The sequence below is a fragment of the Molothrus ater genome, chromosome 18 (assembly GCF_012460135.2).
Source record: "Molothrus ater isolate BHLD 08-10-18 breed brown headed cowbird chromosome 18, BPBGC_Mater_1.1, whole genome shotgun sequence".
In the NCBI taxonomy this organism is placed as follows: domain Eukaryota; kingdom Metazoa; phylum Chordata; class Aves; order Passeriformes; family Icteridae; genus Molothrus; species Molothrus ater.
The window spans coordinates 2,744,001-2,764,873 of NC_050495.2; the positions used below are offsets into that span (position 1 = coordinate 2,744,001).

Below are 20,873 nucleotides of genomic sequence, written 5' to 3' on the forward strand. Positions count from 1 at the left end.
ATTTTTGAATTCTTTAAATATAACAAATCCTTTAAGTAGGACTGTGGCTGCACCCAGGGTAGTAAAAGTTGAAAAGTTTGCATTCTTGGTTAATCAATATTTCCGGGATGAAATGGGGTGGTGTGAGTGGCTGGGTGACGTCAGCCTCCCAGCAAATATAACTTTATCACTGCCTATAAATAAACCTGGAGCTCCTGCAGAAAGCACTTCCTTGAGAGAAACGAAACTCAGCAGGGAGCTGGCCCCTGCCACTGCTGTGTCATCGTCACTGGATGTGACAGCAGCCACCCAGGGCTGCGTGAGCCTCTCCAGGGCAGAGCAGGGACCAAACCTCGGGCTGGGCTGAGCCCAGCAGCAGCTGCAGGGCAGCACCAGAGCCCCTTGGGCGCTGCACTTTGGCCACACGAGGAGCCCTGGCAGTGGGGGCACTGCCCATAAACCTGCCCAGGCAGGCTGGGATGTGCAGCCTCAGAAAGCTGCGGCCATCACGAGACTGTTTGGTAACTAAAATAAATATGGAATACCTTGTAAATGTGTTTACCTGAGATACAGCCACTTGAAATTCCTGTTAACTGCTTTACAGCCTCTTGGCAGTCCCAGAGATGAAAAGCCCTGGGTTTTACTGTGCCTTTTATGACGTTTGATTGTAATTGGGCCTGAGGGTAACAAGGGATGGGATGTAAATGGTGACTGAACATGACAAGGACCCTCATAAGTCACCACCTAAACACAAGGCAGCTGCAGTCACCTTGTCATGCTGAGCTCCAAATGATTCAGTCTTACCACCTACATGATATTATTATATTATGTATCATATACAGTTGCCTATTATATTTATATATATATAGCCCCCTATATTTTATCTAATAGATATATAATATATATGCAACACTTATATAGTACGTACTAATAAATATATATTATAAATCATATATATAGATTACCTATCATATATCTATAATAGTATATTTATATAAAATATAATTATCTCTTATATATTACATTTTATATATAGTGCATAACAGTATAGGCATACAAAATATGCAAAAATGCATATATATATATATATATGTATGTATGTGTATATATATATATATATAGGCAAATGCAGAACCATAGATACATATGGCTACGCATACATAGAGAGGATTCTCTCTATATATATTTATGTGAATATACAGATATATTTATGCACATTTAGCTAATTTACTGCCTGCCTCTTCCCCAGAGCTCAGGCCCAGTTTCCTCCAACCAACCCTGTCACAGCCCTGGCCCTGTCATCAACCCCCTCCCCAACAACAAAGCAACACAAAAGTATTTTAAATATTTCTCCTTTAATAATCTACATCCTGGTAGTTGCTCCAAGGGAGACACAGCTGACAGGATTTTAATCTGCCCCCGCATCTCTCCACATCAGCAATTCCTTATTGCTGCAGACTTCTCTAGTCCCTGGCTCCCACAGGCCACAGTTAGATTTAATTCTGCTAATTATCTTAAATATAAAACATAATGCAACTGATCCCTTGACATTGCTGTAGTAATAAAAAATAGAAAAGGAAAAAAAAATAAAAACGTTTGTATCCTTATTGCCAGTGTGTGTCAGTAACTGCTTTTCCCTAACAAAAGCCCTGCTCCGTGTGCTGGGGAAGGCAAACGTTTCCCTTCCTGCTGAGGGCTGATCTCACGCCAAAATGAAGTCAAATATTCCTCAGGCTGGAAAAAGGGGAATTTAAAAAAATGGTTTCAAGAAAAGCCCACCAGTTTCCTACTGTAAAACCAGTTCACAGTTCTTGGAAAGGGTCTGAGCAGTACAGTAGAGCTACATTTACTGAAAACTTCTAGTGCTGATAAAGTCCTTAAAAAAAAAAATTAACCCAAACAAACCCCAAATTAAATTAAACAGGGAGAGCCGGTTGGCAGGCGAGGAGGAGGAGGAAAAAGAGGAGGAGGAAGAGAAGGAGGAAGAGAAGGAGGAAGAGAAGGAGGAGGAAGAGGAAAAGGAAAGAGCAGGAAGAGGAAAAGGAGAAGAGCACTCAGCGGTGCCGGGGGAGCGCGGGAGCCCCGCCACTCCAGAGTTCAGAAAAAAGGAAAACAAAAAATAAAATCTATTCCTCAGGAAATGATCCAGTGTGGGATTGTTTCCAGGCCGGGCGCCGAGGAAGGCACAGCAGCGCGAAGGCACCGCGGGAGGAGCGTGGGCCCGGGGGCTGCTACGGCTGCAACGAGAAGGGGACAGAGGCCAAGGCAGTGAGAGCCCGTGCCAGGAGCACCCCCTGCGCCCCCGGCCTGCAGCCCCAGCCCCGCCTCACCTCCCCCAGGCCGGGTTTCTGGGCTATGGGGGGTTTCTTCAGGATCCCTCGCCGCGGTGCCGGCGCCGGCCGGGCCTCCCCGTCCTCGGGCGCGTCCTCGCAGCCCCCGGCCAGGCCGTAGTGCTGCTTCCTCAGCTCGCCCAGCCGCACCCGCTCGCCCTCCAGCCGCTTCTCCAGCTCCAGCACCTTCACCTGTGCCCAAAAACCATCCTGGAGCCGTGCTGGGGGCACAGGGGACCCCCACAGCGGGGCTGGGCCTGTCCTGCAGCTGTGCTGAATCCACCTCAGGGCCGTACCTGTGTTTCCATCTCCTCCTTCTTCAGCTTGATGAGGGACATGCCCGAGAAGTCCATGGTGTCTGTGGGGGACAGCAGGGACCCCACTGAGTGCACCCCTCACATGCCAAAGCAGAGCTGGACGGACACCTCGGGGTGTTCCCCAGGTCAGAAAGGGATTTGGGGTGGGGTTTTCTGCCTTTTCCTTGTAAAAAATCCTCACCTTTCTCCTCTATCTGCTCTTGCCCCGACTTGGTGGAAGCCACCACGTTTGCTGCCATCTCGTTGACGTTGCGTGAGCACTCCTGGAGCCTGGCCAGGTTCCTGCTGCTCTTCTCAGCCTTCACCTGCAACGACACAGGAATGGCTGTGGGTGCCCACCACAACCTCACCAAGGAGCTCCAGGGAGCCCCAGGCAGAGGCAAAGAGCTTTGGGCATGAAAACCTGGGAGTGGAAAGAATGGATGGATGGACAGATGGGAAGGTTTATCCTCAGTGATCCCATCATGGCCAGACAAGGTGATCCTTTGACTGATGCAAAGCCCTTCAGCCTCAGGGCACCAAACCAGCTCTGCTCCCACCTGAGCCAAGCACTCAGTGAAGACACAGCTCTGGTTTTTTAACCGTGCTCTTAATTTTAAACCCACCTGGTGTAAAAATCCCTATGGATCCCCCTCCCCTCACACCTGCATCACTAAAAACTCCACCCCTCACTTCCACCCACACCAACAGGAAAGGTGGCAAGGGCCAAAGTCCACCATCCTCAACTCCAGCTCCTGCAGCTGCTTCTCTGGATTTCTTGTTAGTTATTAACATTTTCTTTAAATAACCAGCCTGACAGGAGGAGGACGGGAGGTTTTACACATCTTCCTTTCTAAGGCAAGCCTCGGGTGTGGGAACATTCACACACAAATCACAGACTGGAAAACAGCAAGAGCTTCCCTTCTCCCTGCTCTGGGAGACTGCAGGATTGGCAGAGAGGAGGGGAACACCGTGGGACAGGAGGAGGAGACACCCAGAGGGTCCTGCTGGGACACCCACCTTGGAGGCAGCCACCAGCTGGGCTGTGCTGGCAGCGATCTCGTGGGAGCAGACAATCAGCTCCTCGTACTTCCCTGTGTGCAGGACAACCCTGTCTGCAGACTCCCTGCAGGGGGGCAAAGGGAGATTGGGTCAGAGCAAGTGCAGATTATTCATCTCCTGCTAATACCCTCAGAAATCAGCAGCTGGATTCAGCAGCTTTGTAATTACAGAATCATGGAATTATTACAGTTGAAAAGATCTCTAAGATCTTTGAGTCCAGCTGTTAGTCAAGCTCATACACAAAGCAATTATTCAAAGCCATGATCCAGGTGATTTGGACTGAGGAAGGATTTTGTTTTCATAATGGATGAGATTTTAAAGCTTTGTCCAAGAGACCCCCCCACGTTTCCTGCACTGGCACAGGGGAATTTCCAACCACCCCATCCACAACCAGCTGAGCAGGAACTGGGACAGGGGGGATTTGATTTCACATTTTGCAGACAGGGAGGAGCTGCCATCCCTAGCTGGGTGACCATGTGGTCCAACCCAGGCCACGATGCTCCATGAGGAATTAGCAATGAACCAAACTGAGGGTCCATAAAAACAGAGATCTCCACAAGGAGCCAGCAATGAGGCTCCACAAGGAATCAGCAATTCAGCAGTGGGAATTTTGGAATTTTGGAGGGTGGGGTGAGAGGGAAGCACGAGGCAGCCCTGGGTGTGTCCTAGGGGAAGCTCCCAGCCTGGGGGTACCTACACGAGCTGTGTGGCTCCCCAGCCCACGGCCTTGGAGGCAGAGATCAGCCCTTCGGTCCAGCGCGAGTTCTTGGCATAAAACTCCTGAGTTGTTGCTGCCCCCTGTTGTTATGAGAATATTATGGCCTGGATTAACTTCTGTCTAATATACAGCAACATATAAATCTGTATTAAATACCCATATAAAGTGTAATAATGTGTAAATTCATATATAAAGCCATAAATCAAGGGAGCGACAGCATTGCTGTGCTCTCCATGCTGCTCTTACTGACCTGCTTAAACAATTACCAAGAAAAACTTGGTAATTGTTCCAGAGTCCCAAGCCTACAAATTTGAGCTGGGTTTGGTTTAAAACACACAGATTTGAGCCATGATCTTTAGATGGATAAGGCTTTGCAAGGGTGGCAATGATTTGTGCAAGAGGGCACAGGGCTGAGCAGCCCAGCTCCAGCTACTGGGACTGCCAGAGTGCTGCTAACATGGGAAACCATAAAATCCAGAATGTCTCTGCAATTTGGGGGAAATTCTCCTGTATTTCATCAGCACAAAGAGATGAGTGTAAGGGAGGACTTACCCGGCCACTTTCCACTATTTCCTTCTGTAGGTTTGTAGATGTTGTTACAAGAAGTCTGATAGCCTGGAAGGAAGGAAAACAGGTTTTTGGGGTTTGATGAGGTCTCATAGAGGAGGATTGAGGCTGCTGCTGGTGGGAGGTTACAGTTTTGTGCACCCCAGATGGGTTTCTGCAGCACTGACCTTCATTAGATCCGTGCAGGAGTTCAGAATCCTGAAGGGAAGCAAGGGAAAAGTGTTCAGCATCCAGGGAAGCTTTGGCCTCAGAAAATGGGGCTTTTTTCAAGAGCAGCCAGCCTGTTTTGGAGCAGAGCACACCCCAGCAGGGCACAGGCCTGCCACAAGTCCCTTTTCAAAACTCACCGCTCGTTCACTTCCAGCTTAACCCCAGAGCTCTCGTTCCTGGCCTGGCTCATCATCTCCTGTTGGGAAACACAAGAGGAAGGGTTGGATTCCATGCTGGGGTGAGGAAGGTGGAGGAGTGATGGACACTGTGCCCCCCAAGGCCCCAGAATGGCCCATCCTGCAGCTCTGTCTCACCTCTATCCTCCTGACAGCATCCTCAATGGCCTCTGAGGTGGAGGCCATCTCCTTCTCAACCATGTCCCCCAGCTCCTCCTGCTTGATGTCCAGGCTCTTGGGTCTCAGCTCCTGCCAGAGGAGGCAGCAGGAATGAGGAGGTTTTAGGCAGAGAAACAGAAGGGAATATTTGTAAGGAATAACTACAAACCAAGATATCCGATTCCTTCCCAACCCCACCAAATTAAAGCTGCAGGAGCAGCACTCTGCAGCCTGCACAGTGAAGGTACACGTGCCACCAGCTTGCAGCAAACATGGGACATCAGAGGTAAGAAATGCCCCAAATCAAGGTGACAAAACTCCATCATAGGAGCAATTTCTGCTCCAGAGGGCCCTGGAGAGCTGAACAGTGATGTAAAAGACTAATAGGGGCTTCCCTCCACAGGGGTTACTGGGCTGAAAGACTTCAGCTGATCTGAGGGTGACCAGCTCTGTGCACCACCAGGAAGGGTCCCAGTGATGGCTCAAGGAAAGCACCAGAACTTGTGGGTATGGGGGACAAACCCCCCCAAAGCGTTCCCTGGAACCCACCCTGCCAGCCCCAAGTGGGAAGGTGGCTGTGCTGGGCTCCAAGTCCTACCTGTGCCAGCTGCAGGACCCCTCGCAGTGCCCCCTGCACGTGCCCCAGCTGGGCACTGCCCAGCCTCTGCCTGTCCTTCAGCTGCTCCAGGTACTCCAGGCTCCTCTGCCCGCACTCCCGGCACGTCTCCGTCAGCCCTGCTGAGAGCACAGCCTGGGCAAGGGCTCCCTTCATCCCAGCCCTGCCCACCCTCACTTTCCTCTTCCCCTCATCCACAGCTGAGCACCAGCAGCATCCCATAAATGTCTTCCAGGAAATTACAAATGAATCTCCAGGCCCAAGGAGGGGCACTGGAGGGCAGGGAATGTTGGGAGGGGGGGCATGGGGAATGTGCTGCGTTTAGGAAAATCTGCCCCTGGCAGAGGGGGCTTTGGCATGGCCTCCCTTAAGAAAAGGCCCATGAGAAATGATCCCCCCAGCAGCCCCTGCATGCCTGCACTCACGGTCAGCGTGGTCTGTGGGGGCCAGGTGTGCCGTGGCGCTGCCGTTGACGATGGTGTCGCCTGCCAGGTGTGCAAAGAGGGCCAGAGCCCCCACCAGCCCCGCAGCATCTGCCACAGACAGCACAGCCTCAGGAGCTGCCCGCCCCTGCCCGCTGCTCCGGGCTGCAGCTCATCCTTGAAGGCACTCAAGGATCAGGGCAAGACTCAGAAATGTTGGGATTGACCCCTCCTGCTTGAAGGAGCACACGGGAACCCCCCAGCCCCGCCCATGTCCCTTGGTCCCCAGGGCATTGCTGCTTGCCCGTGGCCCCAGAGCTGCTGGGTGCATGGGAACACGAGCAAGCTGGGAGCAATGGCCGTCCCCAGCCCCAGGTACCTGCCATGGAGGCCACGTACTGCGCGTGCCCCTTCTCCAGGGCATCCGTGGACTCCAGCGCCGCCTGCGCCCGGCTCAGCAGGTAATCTGCAAGGAATTGCATTCCATGGCCTCAGCACAGCCTGGTGGGTGTCTGCACCAGTGCTGACTCCATGAGGCACCACTGAGTGGAAGTGTATCCCTGGCTGGGGAACAGCTCTAAAATCTGAGCAAAATAGTGCTGAACATGAGAGCTAAAAATTCATCCTGGGAATTCTGACCCCAACCACCTCAGGCATGATGGAAAAAAAAGCCATGGGAGAGCTGAGATGCAGCATTTTCTGTCCAGGAGGGAGAAGGCAGAGTGTGCTCCAGCCCCCTGCATGAGCAGGACATACCTGGGGAGCTGGTGCAGCGGAGGTGCAGGGGGTCATCCAGCTTGGCCAAGGCATCAGTGAGGATGGCCTGGGCTTCTCTCACTGTCTCCTGCAGGATTCCAAACTGCTCATCCAGCAGCTTCTGCTGCAGGCTCTGCTCCTGGTTGCTCTGTGAAGCAGGAGGAACAGGTGAGTGGCAGAGCACCCCCAGCAGCAGCACATCCCTCTGGAGCCCCTTTCCAGGATCAGACCCAACCATCCCATGACTGCTGGTACAAATGATATCCCACAGGCTGCATCAGCTGGCACCCCCAAACATCTCACCCCAGTGAGTGGAGGGGCAGTGGGCCCTTCACAGAGCTCTGTACCTTCTCCAGGAGCCTGCCCTGGAGCTCTCGGATCTCCCTGGTGGCCTTGTCTGCCTCCTGGCTCAGCTGCAGCTCCTTCTCCTGCACGAGGCCCCGTGTGGACAGCAGCTCACACTCCTTCTCGCTCACCGACCGCCTCAGCACCTCCTTCTCAGCATGCAGAGCATCCAGCTGGGCACTGAGCTCCACACCTGCCTGCCATGGGGGCCAGGACACCCTGTCACTGCCCTGTCACTGCCCTGTCACTGCTGGCAGCCCAACAGAACTGGGGGGAGCTCTGGGACAGGCCCAGCTGGTGACACTGATGGGCTGGGCCCACACTCAGCCCCGTGACAGCTCCCTGGGCTGCTGCTGAAGCTCAGGCTCAGCAGTGGTGGCAGGTGCAGCCCCTGTGTCAGGGTTTGATGCTCCCTGGGCCCGTGCTGCCCCCAGCCCCGTACCTGCTTGGCGTGGCTGAGCGAGCGCTGCACCTGCTCCAGCTCGTCCCGACGGGCGTCCAGCTCCTGCCTCAGCTGCTCCATCTGCACGCTCTGGTCCTCCAGCTGTGCCCACACACCGTGCCCAGGCTCAGCCTCTGCCCCACTCGGCACCAGCACCAGCCAGGATGCAGGGAATGAACCCAGCCATGCTTTGCAGGGAGGGGTTTTGGGGTCTTGGGCAGGGGGTGTCTCCTGGAAGGGCTCCTTTTCCCATGCCAGAATTGTGGGAGCAGCCCCTATCTTGACCCCCAGAGAAGGAAAGCTCTCAAACCCATCAATTTGCATTGTGGTATTTTCTTAGGGGAAGAAAAGGCAGATTTGGGCAAGAGGGAATGAGTCATAAATTAACACCTTCCTGAGGAGCCAGGGCAACTCTTCCTGGAATCAGGGTCCAACAACAACAACCCCCCCCCTTCCCTTGCTCCCAAACTGCATTTCCCAGGCTGGGGAGGGCTCAGTGCTGATCCAGAGCTCACCTTCATCTCAGCCTCTCGCTTGACCTGCTCCACCTGAAATGCCAGCTGCTCCTTGACACGTGCCACCTCCTCCTGGCTCTGCTGTGTCACCGTCAGCTGCTTGGCAGTGTCAGCGTTCTGTGGGGGAAAATGGGACTCACCCGGTCTTCCAAGGGTGACCCTCACTGTCCCCACACTCATTCCAACCATATTTTAGCTCAGAGAATAAATCCAAGATGCCTTTCTCACAGCATCCAAAATGCCAGTGGACATGGATCCAAGGGGTGCCCCCTGCTTGGTGCTCAGAGGGCGATGGGACCAATACAGGGGGACTGGGCAGGCACAAGTCACAGCAGTGGTGGCAGAGGGACCCAAGGGACGAAAGCAAGACCAAAACAGCCAAAGCAAAAAACGAAACAGGTGAGTGGCACAACTGAGACACAGGATCCCCATCACCAGCATATCCCTCGAGAGCCCCTTTCCAGAACTGGAGCCAAGCATGCCACGACTGCTGGTACAACTGATATCCCACCAGCTACACTGAAACCAGCAGAAACAGACCAAACAACAGCAAAACACCCCAAAAAACAACAACAAAAATACCCAAAGGGACCATGATAGAAGAGGGAAAGGGTCTCAGCTCTGCTCTGGATACCCCAACCCCAAAAGGGAGGGATTTAATTTGGGGACACTGCCCTCAGTGTCATCCCTGCCTGCAGGGGCAGCCGCCTTACCTTCCTCAGGAGCTCGGCGTGGGTGTTGATGAGCTCGCTGTGCTTCTCCTTCAGCTTCGTGTAGCGGATCTCGGTGGCGTTGGCTTTCTCTGCAGGGGTCAGAGACCCTCAGCCACCAGAGCCAGGGCAGCCCACGGCCCCAGGACACCCCAGGGCACCACAGGCACCCCAGGATACCCCAGGCACCCCAGGACACCCCAGGGCACCCCAGGGCACGTACTCTCGGCCTCGGCGCAGAGGCGCTGTGACCTGTCACTGTCCTCCTTGGCCCTCTGCAGCCTCTCCAGCTCGTCCCGCAGCTGCTCGTTGTCCACCAGCGCCTTCTGCTTCTGCTTGCGCTGCTCCTCCACCTCTCCCTCCAGGCTGTTCACCTGGGCCTTCAGCTGGGTGATGTAGCGCTGTGCCTGCAGGGGTCACCGGGCACTGGGGCACGGCCCTGCCCTCCCCGACACCCCCAGCCAGGTGCCCCTCTGGAATCTGGGCAAAGCAGCCGTGGGACGCACAGGAAAGCTCTGCCCTGTACCCCTGCAGCCGCTCTGTCCCTGTTGATAACATCAGGACAGCAAGGGACAGGTCTCACATGCCCCCACCCCATCAGGAATCACATCCTGGCACTGGGAGAGGTCCAAAAACACAACCCTGGATGCCAGGACCCCACTCCTGCTGCATCCCTTCAGGGTTTCCACAGCACGGCACCAAAGCCCACCCCAGCTGCTCCCCAGCCAGGCTTTACCTCCAGTTTAATCTTCTCCATCTCTGCACGGAGCGTTTCCACCTCCTTCTTCAGGCTCTCAATCTGTGCATCCCTGTGGAGAAGGGCAGGTTGGTCCCACGTGGCAGCAGCCCCTCGCCCCTGCTGGCCCCCCCATACCACACCTGTCATCCCAAACGCCGTTGGGCGGCCCGAAGGTTTGCTCAAACAGATCCGAGGTGATCTGGGGAGGACAGAGGCTGCTCAGCTGAGCCAGGACACAGGAGCCTGCCCCCATCCCAGCCCCAGGCCCCCACCTGTGGCTCTGTGGTGGAAGTTGTGCTGATCTCAATGAGGTTCTCTGGCTCCTCATCCTCGGGGGCCTCCTCGGGGATGACGACGACCGGCTTCACGTGCTCGGCCAGCGCGGACGCCCGCAGGAAGTTTGGGGGGCTCTGGAGGGACAAGAAGTTGTTGCAGCCTTGCAGGGAGTTCAGGAACTGCAGCAGGCAGAGTGCCAAGGGAAGGGAGGGAGCCAGCCCTGTGCTGCTGACAGGGCCAGAGGCAGTGTCCCCAGACTCGCACAAACTCTCCAGAGCACCACACCAAATCCTGCCCTACCTCCGGCAGCCGCGGGATCTGGATGAGGCGTTTGAAATAGAGCATGTCAGATGCCTTCTTAAAGAAGTTTTTAAGGCTGGAGAGGAGGGAAAGACAAAGGGAAAATTAGAGGGGGCTTGGAAGGAGGGAGGGGACCCCACTGCCCCACGTGGGCCCCGGTTACCTGCGGAACTGCTCGTGGAAGCGGTCCCGGTGGCCCTGCAGGGTGTCAGCTGGCAGACCTGGGTGAGGAGGAACAGATGTGACTGATCTGGGGCTGCACGTGTGTTCACATGCACCCAGACCCCTCCTCTGCAAAAGCCAGCAGGGTAAAAGCCAGGAGGGAGTGGGATGTGAGGGGTCAGGATGGGAGCGGGGTGCTCCCATCCCTGGCACAGGGAGATGTGGGTGTGGGAACTCCAAAATACCCACACAAGGCTGCTGGCACTGTGCTGCCCATGCAGGGAGCTGGCAGGCCAGGGGACGTGGGTTTGAGTTAAACAAGAACAAGTCCTTGTAACTCCTTTATCTGGAATGTCTGTGTGGGATGGAGCAGGCCTCTGGAGCCCAGCTGGGATACAGGGACATGGCGATGGATGCCTCAATCCACACCAGCCTCATCCCCAGACTCAGAAGCCCACCCTGGGAAAACACCAGCACTGAGCACATCCCCGGGACTCACAGGAGTGCAGCTTGAACATCAGCTTGACAGAGTAGTGGTAGAGGTGGCTGCAGTCCTGGATGACCTGGATGAGGGGGGCCAGGCGGCACTGCACTGCCGACATCTGCGACACGGCCATGGAGGTGTTGAGCTGCCTGAAAACTGAGGGGAGCCGTGTTTGCAGAGCTGCCTGTGCCCTGCCACGCTGCTTGATCATTAACCACGGCAGATGTGGGGCGGGGGAAACACCAGGGCTGCTCCTGCGCTGAGAACAACCCTGCTCTGAGCAGCGCAAACACCCAGAGGGACCACGCTGGCACAGGGAAGGGGTGCTCAGCTCTGCCGTGGATACCCCAGCCCCAAAAAGGAGGGATTGAACCCCAGGACGCTGCACTAAAGCTGCTGCTGCACGAGACAGCTGGGGGAAGTGAGAGGTTTGGCTCCATTCTGTTTAATCATGCACGGATCTGGGAGAGGATGCCAGGGCAGGGGACGAGCCCGGCGGCACCGCAGCCTCGCCTGCCCCTGCTCGGAAACAGATCCCTTCCCTTGGCAGGGATCCAGGCAGCACATCCACCCTGCCTTCTTCCCTGCTCAGCTTTAAAGTATTTATGAATATAAATTCTCTGTATAACTGGGTCAGGAGGAGAAGCAGGAGGCTGTTGGGAGCTCGGTCTCTCCCGCTGTGCCGTTTTCCAGGGCAGCTCCGTGTTCCTGACCCCGGCAGAGGAAGAATCTGCCACCTCTCTAAGCCATCTAAAAATTCCTGAGGAGGTGAGAGACATGAGCAGGGGCCTCCAGCCCTCCCCAAAGGCCTTTCAATGAGGGGAAATGAGTCTTTAAAAAGAAGTACAGCCCCGTCCTCTGCTTCAGAGGGACAGAAGGGATTTGTAGAATGGATATGATTAATGTGGTTGTACAAAAAAGAAATAAAAACGTATTTCAGAGCAGCTCTACACTGAAAACAACACTCTGCCTTGCTCAGGTGGGCTCAAAGCAGCCACATGCTCTAAATATTTTCCTACAACTGCCTCTACAAAGCTTCAACGGGAGAATCCAGCTGAGAAACCACCTCAGAAATCCCATGGGAGGAGGAGGAGGAGGAGGAGGAGGGACCTGAGCCTCCAACGCCGGCCTCCCGGAACTCCATTCCCGACCAAAGAGCGAAACTATTGCTCAAGAGCCCCGGGGCAAGGGGAGGGACCTGTGCCTGCCGCCTCCTCACCTGACTCCGACAGCTTCAGCTCACAGTCCAGGTAGTCAAACAGCTCTACCGTCAGCTGGAAGCTGCCAAAACAAACCAAAACTCCATCACTTGACAGCAGAGACATCTTTGCTCCAGCTGCTCATGTTCATTCGGAGTCCCCATGATGGCAAGGGCTCTGACTGACAAGAATTTGGGGCTTTTTCTCCCTGCATTTACACCCCACAGTGCTCTGTGGGTGCAGGAGGGATCAGGCACCACCCAAATTCACAAAATCCTGGTGCCTGCGCCATCCTGGGGTGGGTTTGTCAGCAGGACAGTGCCAGCTGGGGGTCATGGAGCTGGTGACCACACCCTGGGCTCTGGGCCCCACCAAGACACTCACATGTTGTTCACATCTGTCCCTGCAGTCTTTTCCAGCACCTCATCCGACACTTCGAGGCCTGGGGGGAACTCGGGGTGCTTTGTAAAAGGAAGGAAAAAGCCATCAGTTGCTGCTGGCGTGGCACATCCCCTCGTTCCAGTGCTGTGGAGGTGGCAGAGGTCTCACCTTGACGTGGAAGGAGATCTTGGTGAGCAGGAGCCGTGTGTAGATGTTCACCAGCTGCCCGTACCTGTCGTGCAAATGGCCCTGCAGAGACACGAGGGGAGACGGGGGAATCCACAGTGAGGTAACCAGACCCAGCAGATCCACACGAGCCAGTGGCTCCACCACCACCCAAAGAGACAGCAGATGGCTTCAGGCAGTGCTTCACCCTCTCTGTGCCCACCATGCTCCTCATCAGCCATCTCCAAACCCCCTGGGAGGCCCAAAGCTGCACTCTGCCCCACTCACCCACAGGTCCCCCGTCTCTCGGATGTTGCTGCGGTACCTCTGGCAGTCCTGGAGAACCTGGAGACACAAAAATGAAGGATGTGGCACAGTGGGGCTGGCTGTCTGCTCTGATGCTAGGGAAGAGGAAGGATCCAGCCCCTTACACCACTCCAGCTCTGGGAGAAGTTCCAGCCTTCCCTCAGCACCCAAAGGGCGGGGATTTACACTGGGAAGTTTCAAAGATGTGAGACAACAGAATGCCTGGGAAAGGTGGCTGGGGTAGGGGAGGGATCCCACTCCCTGTGCAGAGGGATGCTGGCAAGAGCCAGAAATTCCCCCCTGGGAGAGGAGCAGGAGGGAGGTGGCAGAGGGGACACTCACGTTGGGGTGGCCGTCACGCAGGACCTTGTGCAGGACGTGGCAGAACTTCCAGCTGAGGATGGCACTGCTGGGCAGGGGCAGCCCGATGGCGTAGGACCAGAAGGTGAAGGCTCCCTTCTCGTGGTGGGTCCCCAGGATGATCCCTGCCAGGGCAGTCAAGGCCAACTGGACACACACAGAGCAGGGGACAGGCTGGGCTGGGGCTGTTCCCGTTCAACATTCACTGAAAAGAGGACACTGGGTGCCCCGTGAGCACCGGGATCACCGGCACAATGCTGCACCCCCAAATAAAAACCCCAAATGTCATTTTTGGGCGCACCTCCCCCTGCTGAGGGCACACTGGGGCCCTCTGCATTTTACTGCCAAAGAAATGCAATTTGATTGCACTGCTCATTTGCCTTTTCACTGATGGATGAACCTTTGTGATGCCAGCCCCCAGCTGGGCTCTGCACGGGTCTTTGTCTCCCAAATCTCCTCCAGCATCAGGGGGTGACACCCCCAGAGCCCAAACTGCTCTGTGCTGTCCTGGGAGCCAAGGGAAAGGATACGGCGGGCATGTTTCTCCTTCACTGGTGCTTCCTGTGTGTTTATGGCTTTGCTGATGCTGATGGCCTGCAAGAGGAGGGGACAGAGGCTGTCAGACATGGTGAGACCCCCATGGCTATCCCGACGTCCCAAAGTGCAGTGCTGGTGCTCTTGGGGAATACCCTGAATTTCAGAACACATTTGTCACCTCAAAGTCATTTGTAACACATGAGAATAGGCCTTTTTATCCACAAACAAAGCATCCATTAGAGCCCCCATCCCCAGCAGGATCTGACCACTGCTGCTGGTGCTCCCGGCTGTCCCTGTCCCAGGAAACCAATTTCTGCATTTTTGCAGCCTGAACTCAGCGCCGTGCCCGGGGAACATTAAAGCACAATAGTGAGATGCCAAATTCCAGGGTTGTTTGTGTAATCAAAAGGAGCCTTTGAACCACGGGGGAGTGGTTTGGGTTCTGCTGAGGATGTTGCTGCGTGCAAACAGCACGTGGGGAAAAGTAGCCCCCAAGCAAGGAGGGAGTGGCAGCCTCAATGCCCATCTTGATGGAGCAAAAATCCAGAGCAATGTGATTATCAGAAGAGGATTATCTATATTTTGATGTGTTTGATCACAGCAGACTTTTAAATTAGGAATTTATTCCAAAAGATGACCCCAGAGTGGGGTCGGTTGCATCCCCCATGTGTTGATGGGCTGCAAATCCAAGTTGCTGTGTTTGATGAGGATCTTCCTCCTCCTCCTCCTCCTCAGACTCATCTGAGCTGCTTCAGCCTCGCAGGAGTGCTTGGGCTGTGCCTGTGTCCATGAGCCCTCTGTCTCCAGCAGAGGAAAAAGGTCCCAGCTGGGAAGGCAGGAAGCCACCCCGCTGCCAGCACTTGTCCCGGAAGAGGAACTCGGTCCCTCCCTGCAGCTCCTCAGCCCTAAAGCCTTATAAAAATCCCATCTACCTGCCCAGGAAAGCACCTGCTTCCACGTGGCTGCTTGTCCAGGGATACCTGTGAAATGAGGCACTTTCCTATAGGAGGAGGAACCTGACCCCGAGTTATCGAGTGCTCCTGACTTATGCAGGAGGAACCCGACACCGAAGGGGCAATGTCAAAGGTGTCCACGCACCAAACCCACCCCAAAAGGTCCAGAACAGCTACCCAGGAACTGACTGTGACAGCAGCAAAACTCTGAATCATCCCAAAGAGCTAACCTGTCCCAAAAGGCTGAGCCCAGCTGCTGGGGAGAGGGGCTGGCTTTGCCTTTCCTGCACAGGAGAGTCCCGGGCTTACCCCGCCATGTGGGGCCGTAAAGCAGCAGTGGAGTTAAGCCGGTGACTTGCTGTAATCCTCTTATCCCCAAAGGTTAACGAGCCTGGAGTGCCCAGGAACAGGCACTTGCAGCACAGCTGCCTCTCCCAAAGTGCCTTCACAGCCACCCAAAAGCCTGGAGCTGGCACAGGCTGTGCCCTCGATGGCAGCTTGGCCAGAGAGATGTGCCACAGGTCCTCAGGGATGTCAGCACCTCCCAGGGGATGCTGACAGAAAGGATGGCTTATCCTGGACCAGGCAAGGAAGGATTTGGAAATCCTTCCTGCATCTTTCCTGAGGTGTTTTGCACAGAGGGAGCAGGGCAGACACGTCTCCCAAACTGGGAGTTTTGCTGCCTGCCCTAAGACAGGCCCAACCCAGCCCATCACGCTCATCCCAACCCATCCATGGAACCTGAGCCCCACAGGAGTCAGAGGAGGCACAGCCAGAAGGGTCAAAGTGTGAGACATGCAGAACCCCAGGACAGGAAGTGTTGTCCCCTATCCCCAGGGAGAGGACCTCAGCTGCTGAGTGATCTGGGACCCTGTTGGACTGTCTCAAAACAGAGCTGTAATTCCCAATGGCAGTGATGGCTTTATTGCAATTATTGCCCTTAGTCTCACTGATAGCTTGACCAGCCAAAATTCAGCCCAGGAGCTGCTGGAGAGGTTGCTTTTATCCTTGTGGATTCAGTGCAGAGGTTTCACTGAGCCATTTCATGTCCAGCACAAGGGCTGGACCCATGCAGGAGCAGCCCCAGCCTACCCACAGCACCACCACGAGACGCTGGGTCCAGCATGGTCCCAAAGAAACCACAGTGGCACCAAACCAATGCCAGGCCCACGTGTGCTTTCACTGCCTCCAAGCATCAAACTGGCCAGGAGATCCAGGGAAATGGGATGGTGGCAGCAGGGAAGAGCGTGGGGCAATGCTGCAGCCCGGCACACTGTGCTGGCAGGATGCTCCTGCCTGGCTGGCTGGCAAAGCCAGGCTGTGGAGGGTGGCTCCAAAATGGGGAGATTCACCCTTGACCCAACCTCTTGGGACACCACTGGCACGTCCGGAGATGGGCAGGTCCTGGCTGCCACTGCAGGTGCACAACCAGCCTGGCCAAAGCTTTGATGCAACCTGTGGGCTGCTCCCCATCACTGGCAGGCACCAGGGTGAGGAGCCAACCCCAAAACCTGCCTGGCCCTGGGCTGTGGGATCCCACAGGGCTGCAGCCCCAGTGCTTTGCTCACAGCCTGCACGTTCCAGGGCGGTGACTAAAGCCGGGATCAAAGCACCCAAATGAAGGAGCACAGTTTAACATCCACCCTTTCATTCCTGGCTGTTTTTAATTAGGGCTGATCCTCCTGGAGCAGGTGGATGCTGGGTCCCAGCACGATGCCACAGCAGGAGAGATTATCTGGCAGCTGGAAACCTCCCCTGGCCAGGCAGCACGAGAGCTGTCAGAACAGCTGAGCTATGAACTCCAGAGTTCCCTTCCTAATGCTGCTCCTTCCCAAATTACACCAGGAAAACACCACTTGGCACTCACACACAATGCAATCCTGCAGGTTCCAGAGCTCATTGGATTTTTAACCTTTTTGTTTAAGAAAAGCAAAAACTGGCAGCAGAAAAGGACAAGTTTTTCCTCCTGCCAGGCTGCCGAGCAAGCGCCTGCCGTGGGATGATGATTTCCTACTTCCCACACACGGCTTCTCCGAGGGAGACATCTACATCACCCTGACACAAGACATGGAAAAGCATTTCCAGGGAAAGCAGGTGACCTTCATGTCACCCACAAGGACCTGGGATCACAGCAGGGTCAGCAGCTCCTGTCTGTAACTACAGACATCACCCAAGCCCTCACAGGGGAAAAGGTGACGGGGCTCAGGGTTCTGGTACAGAAACCTCGGGCAGCGGAGGGGATGTGCCAGCAGCACCCCTGTGACACAGAGATGAGGAGGGGACGTGCCACCAGCACCCCTGTGACACAGAGATGAGGAGGGGACGTGCCATCAGCACCCCCGTGACACAGAGCGACTGGCAGCCGGCTGGGCAGCTGCTATAATTAGAGGTAAAAGGCAGATCAATACCCATGTTCTGACACTGAACAGTTCTGCTCCCACTGAAGCACCACTACAGGAAACCACACCAGAATAAAGCTCCTTTAGGACAGTTTTTAGCAGTTGCTGGACAAAAGGCCAGCTCTGGGCAGTGAATGTGACCATCAGCCAGCGAGCCAGAGAGCAACCACCTCTCTGCCCTGTCCATGTCTCCATCCCTGTGACCGCAGGGATTTCCAGAGCAGAAGTGCCAGTGAAAAGCCTGAGATGCCCCGGGAGGGCAGGGCAGGAGGGCAGGGCAGCCCCCGGGGCACGGGGCAGCGCTGCGGCCGCGATCGTTGATCAGCGCTGCCCAACGGGACGAGTGAAGGAGACGCGTCCAGAGGGAACCGGAATTGCCGGTTTACCCGTGTTGCTCCCCAAACGCAGCAAGCTCCGTTTCCTACCCAGCACCGTGACCCTGCGAGGCCTGAAATTCCCACCTGCCTTCGCCGGCGCTCTCCGGGGCCAAACCAGCCCAGGGGCTGAGGAAGGAACCGCAAAGCAAAGGGGCAAAGGGGAAAACACCTGCGATGAATGCACAGCCTGCAAAAGCAGAGGGGTCAGAGGAGGCATGCGGGAGGGCACTGTTATTTTTGCTGGGGCAGCAGCGAGCCCGTCACTCCGTCCATCCCTGTGCCCATCCCTGCCCACGCTGTCGGAGTACTTCATTTCCCACCAGCCACATGCCAGCCCCACCAGTACCCGAGCACTGCCCACCCCGTGGGGGCCACAGGAGTACGGACACGCCGGCCAAGCCGGACACGATGGGGCACAAACACCTTTGGGCTTTGTTTCCACTCTGCGCCCTCCGTGGGTCCAAACACCCCGATCCCCGCAGGGTGACCCGGAGCCGCGGGGCAGGGGTGAATCCAGCCCCGGTGCGAAACATTTCGCGGTGTCGGTGGGGCCGGGGCTCGGCAGGGATGCGGAGATGCCCATTCCCGGGGTGCGGAGCCCCGAGCTCGGCCACGCTCCCGCCATCACCGTAAAACTTTCCCCGTGTGCTGCCGGCCGTGTTTACCTGCGATAAGGCCCGGGAGGTGCGGGGGGGCGCACGGCCGGCGCGGGGCCCGGCTGCCCGCGGGGGCGGCGGCGCACGGCGGGGCCGCGGCCGCCGGGACGGGCGCGGGGGCGGCGGGACGGGCGGGTGCCCACGCGGGACCGTCCCGCGGCCGCGCCGGGAGGAAGCGGCGGCGCAGGTGGGGGCGGGGGAGCGCGCGGCACCGGGGACGGACGGGCGGACGCGGGGATGGGCAGGGGGACGGCGGCCGCGCTTCCCCACCGGGGCTTCCCCGGAGCCCGGCGGGGACCCGCGCCCCCCATCCCGTCTCATCCATCGCCCGAGAAGCCCCCGCGCCCAGCGCGCCCCGAGACGATGCCCCGCGGAAAGAGCCGGCCCGCCCCGTCCCTGAGCCGGTAGCAGGACCGGGACTGAAACCGGGACCGTCACCGCGGCCGAACCCGTGGCCCCCTCCCGCCGTCCTTGCCTGGCTCTTGTCGAACTGCTCCCGCTCCGCCTCCAGGCTGTGCCCTCCGCGGCGGCTCAGCACCCGCGCCGGCACGCTCTTGATGCTGTTCATGGTGGGCCGCGCTGGGAGCTCCCCGCTCCGGTATCCGCGCTCCGGTATCGGCGCTCGGGGCTCCGCGCTCCGGGGCAGGAGCGACCGGCGCCGCCCCCCCCCCCCCCCCCCCCCCCGCCCCTCCCGGCCGCGCACTGCGCCGCGCCCCACCGCGCCCCTGGCGGCCGCACACGGAACTGCAGCGAGAGCCGCTCCCCCCGCGGGCAGGTGGGACCGCACGGCGCCGGGGGGACACCGGGAGGGGACACGGGGAGGGGACACGGGGAGGGGACACGGGGACCGAGAGGGGACACGGAAACCGAGAGGGGACACGGAGCGGGGACACGGACACGGAGAGGGGACAGAGGGAGGGGACACGGACACGGAGAGGGGACACGGAGCAGGGACACGGAGCGGGGAGGACACGCTCCTTAGCGACCCCCGCGGGGCACCAGGCACCGAGGCGATTCCCCAGCTCAGGAAACGCCAGGAGCGGCGGTCACCGCCCGCACGCTCGTCCCATCTGAGCGCCCATCTTCACCCCTCTCCCACCGCACTTGGACACAGCTCGTTCTGAGCCCCGGGGCTCCAACACCAATTCCCGTTACCAAAGTCAATGACCGGAGCTCGCATCCACCCTGCGGAAAGGCCGTGGCTGAACAGAAGCTTTGTTGTCTTTAAATAATAATTCAAATCAAGGATACAATAGCAAAGGGCTCCCTGGAGTATTTGAGCTGCTTCCAGAATTAAGGCACCGAGTTTGAAGCGTTTCCATTCGAGCATCAGAGTGTGGTCAATAATGCAGCTGGGTTTTAAGTCACTTAGTGCTGAATAAATTAACCCAGTTATTTCCCTGCTTCCCATTCCACAAATCCAGGGAAGCCCCGACACAAAATCCTAAGGCTCTGCAGATCCTTGATGCATCACTTGAGCCCAGTTTTCTATATTGATTTTAAAGTCATCATTTTAAACTCTCCAGGGGTTTAAACTCAGTGAGTTCATCCAATAACCTCAAAACCATTTAAATGCAGCTGCTGCTTGGAAGTTGCATCAATTTCTCTGTGTAGCTGCTGGACAGCTTTAGGGTGAGCATCGTGGCATTGTCATCATTGGCTTTTTAGGGAGAATTCTTGTCATATCCAGAGCAGGAGATTGTGAGGATGGAGCCTGAAAAGGTTCTGTGCAGGTAGAGGAATAAATGCACTGTAAAGGCTTGAGGAAACCTGGAAAGAGCTGGAGCAGCTGAACTTCCCTCTGGGTAACACTGGTGAGCAGGCAGGAAAAGAGTCTGGAGAAGAGCAGCTCTCATCAGAACTGGCCACCTAATTCTGGGGCCATTAATACCTGCAGGAAAGGCTGTCACTGGAGTAATTAAAGAGAAAGCAGAAAATGAAAGGAAAGAGTTAACAAGGGGAATCCACGGAGTGTTGTGCTTCTCTGCAATAACTGGTGGCAGTGGATGGAGCAGAAACTCCCACCCTTGGCTCCCCCCAGCAGGAAAAACGCTGGCACAGGGCTGTGGGAGGGGCACTGGTGTCCCAAAGTGCTCCCAACCTACACAGGACTGGGCAGCCCACTCGTGCCTGTGCTGAGAAATGTCAGAAATCAAGTGCTAAATGTGTTAAATGGGCAAGAGAGACACAGCAAAGTATCACCTTTATCAGCTTATTTGATCTCTTCGTTAAAAAGCAAGTTCAAGTTGTGATAGCAGCACATCTTGCTCAATCAG

The 20,873-nt window shown here is 56.3% G+C and overlaps 1 protein-coding gene across 2 annotated transcripts; it reads right to left on the reverse strand.

Moving 5' to 3' along the window:
- Positions 1–1,315: 1,315 nt before the first annotated feature.
- On the reverse strand, positions 1,316–19,237 carry HIP1R (huntingtin interacting protein 1 related). 2 transcript variants are annotated; one of them, XM_036393491.2, is made up of 32 exons: positions 19,073–19,237; positions 14,206–14,269; positions 13,658–13,800; positions 13,298–13,354; positions 13,013–13,093; positions 12,848–12,924; positions 12,484–12,545; positions 11,280–11,420; positions 10,782–10,839; positions 10,619–10,694; positions 10,315–10,452; positions 10,183–10,241; positions 10,040–10,112; positions 9,527–9,710; positions 9,307–9,395; positions 8,594–8,710; positions 8,079–8,180; positions 7,639–7,833; positions 7,292–7,439; positions 6,915–7,001; positions 6,539–6,646; positions 6,096–6,232; positions 5,477–5,587; positions 5,300–5,358; positions 5,120–5,150; positions 4,938–5,000; positions 4,365–4,465; positions 3,626–3,731; positions 2,808–2,931; positions 2,606–2,667; positions 2,310–2,501; positions 1,316–2,216 (listed from the first exon to the last, which is right to left on the reverse strand). In XM_036393491.2, the coding sequence occupies exons 1-32, from the start codon at positions 19,163–19,165 to the stop codon at positions 2,211–2,213; spliced, it is 3,144 nt and encodes a 1,047-aa protein (XP_036249384.1). In that variant the 5' UTR covers positions 19,166–19,237; the 3' UTR covers positions 1,316–2,210. The 2 variants fall into 2 exon arrangements, with proteins under 2 accessions (XP_036249384.1, XP_036249385.1); XM_036393492.1 differs by lacking the exons at positions 1,316–2,216; positions 2,310–2,501; positions 2,606–2,667; ... (5 more) ...; positions 5,300–5,358; positions 5,477–5,587 and having other exon boundaries at positions 6,116–6,232; positions 6,935–7,001.
- Positions 19,238–20,873: the final 1,636 nt, after the last annotated feature.

Coding starts and splice junctions, on each gene's coding strand:
- HIP1R (XM_036393491.2), bottom strand. CDS start 19,165: ATGAACAGCATCAAGAGCGTGCCGGCGCGGGTGCTGAGCCGCCGCGGA. Junction 8,181..8,593: donor AGCGAGAGGCTGAGATGAAG/GTGAGCTCTGGA, acceptor GTGTGGGCACAG/CTGGAGGACCAGAGCGTGCA. Junction 4,466..4,937: donor AAATAGTGGAAAGTGGCCGG/GTAAGTCCTCCC, acceptor TCATAACAACAG/GGGGCAGCAACAACTCAGGA.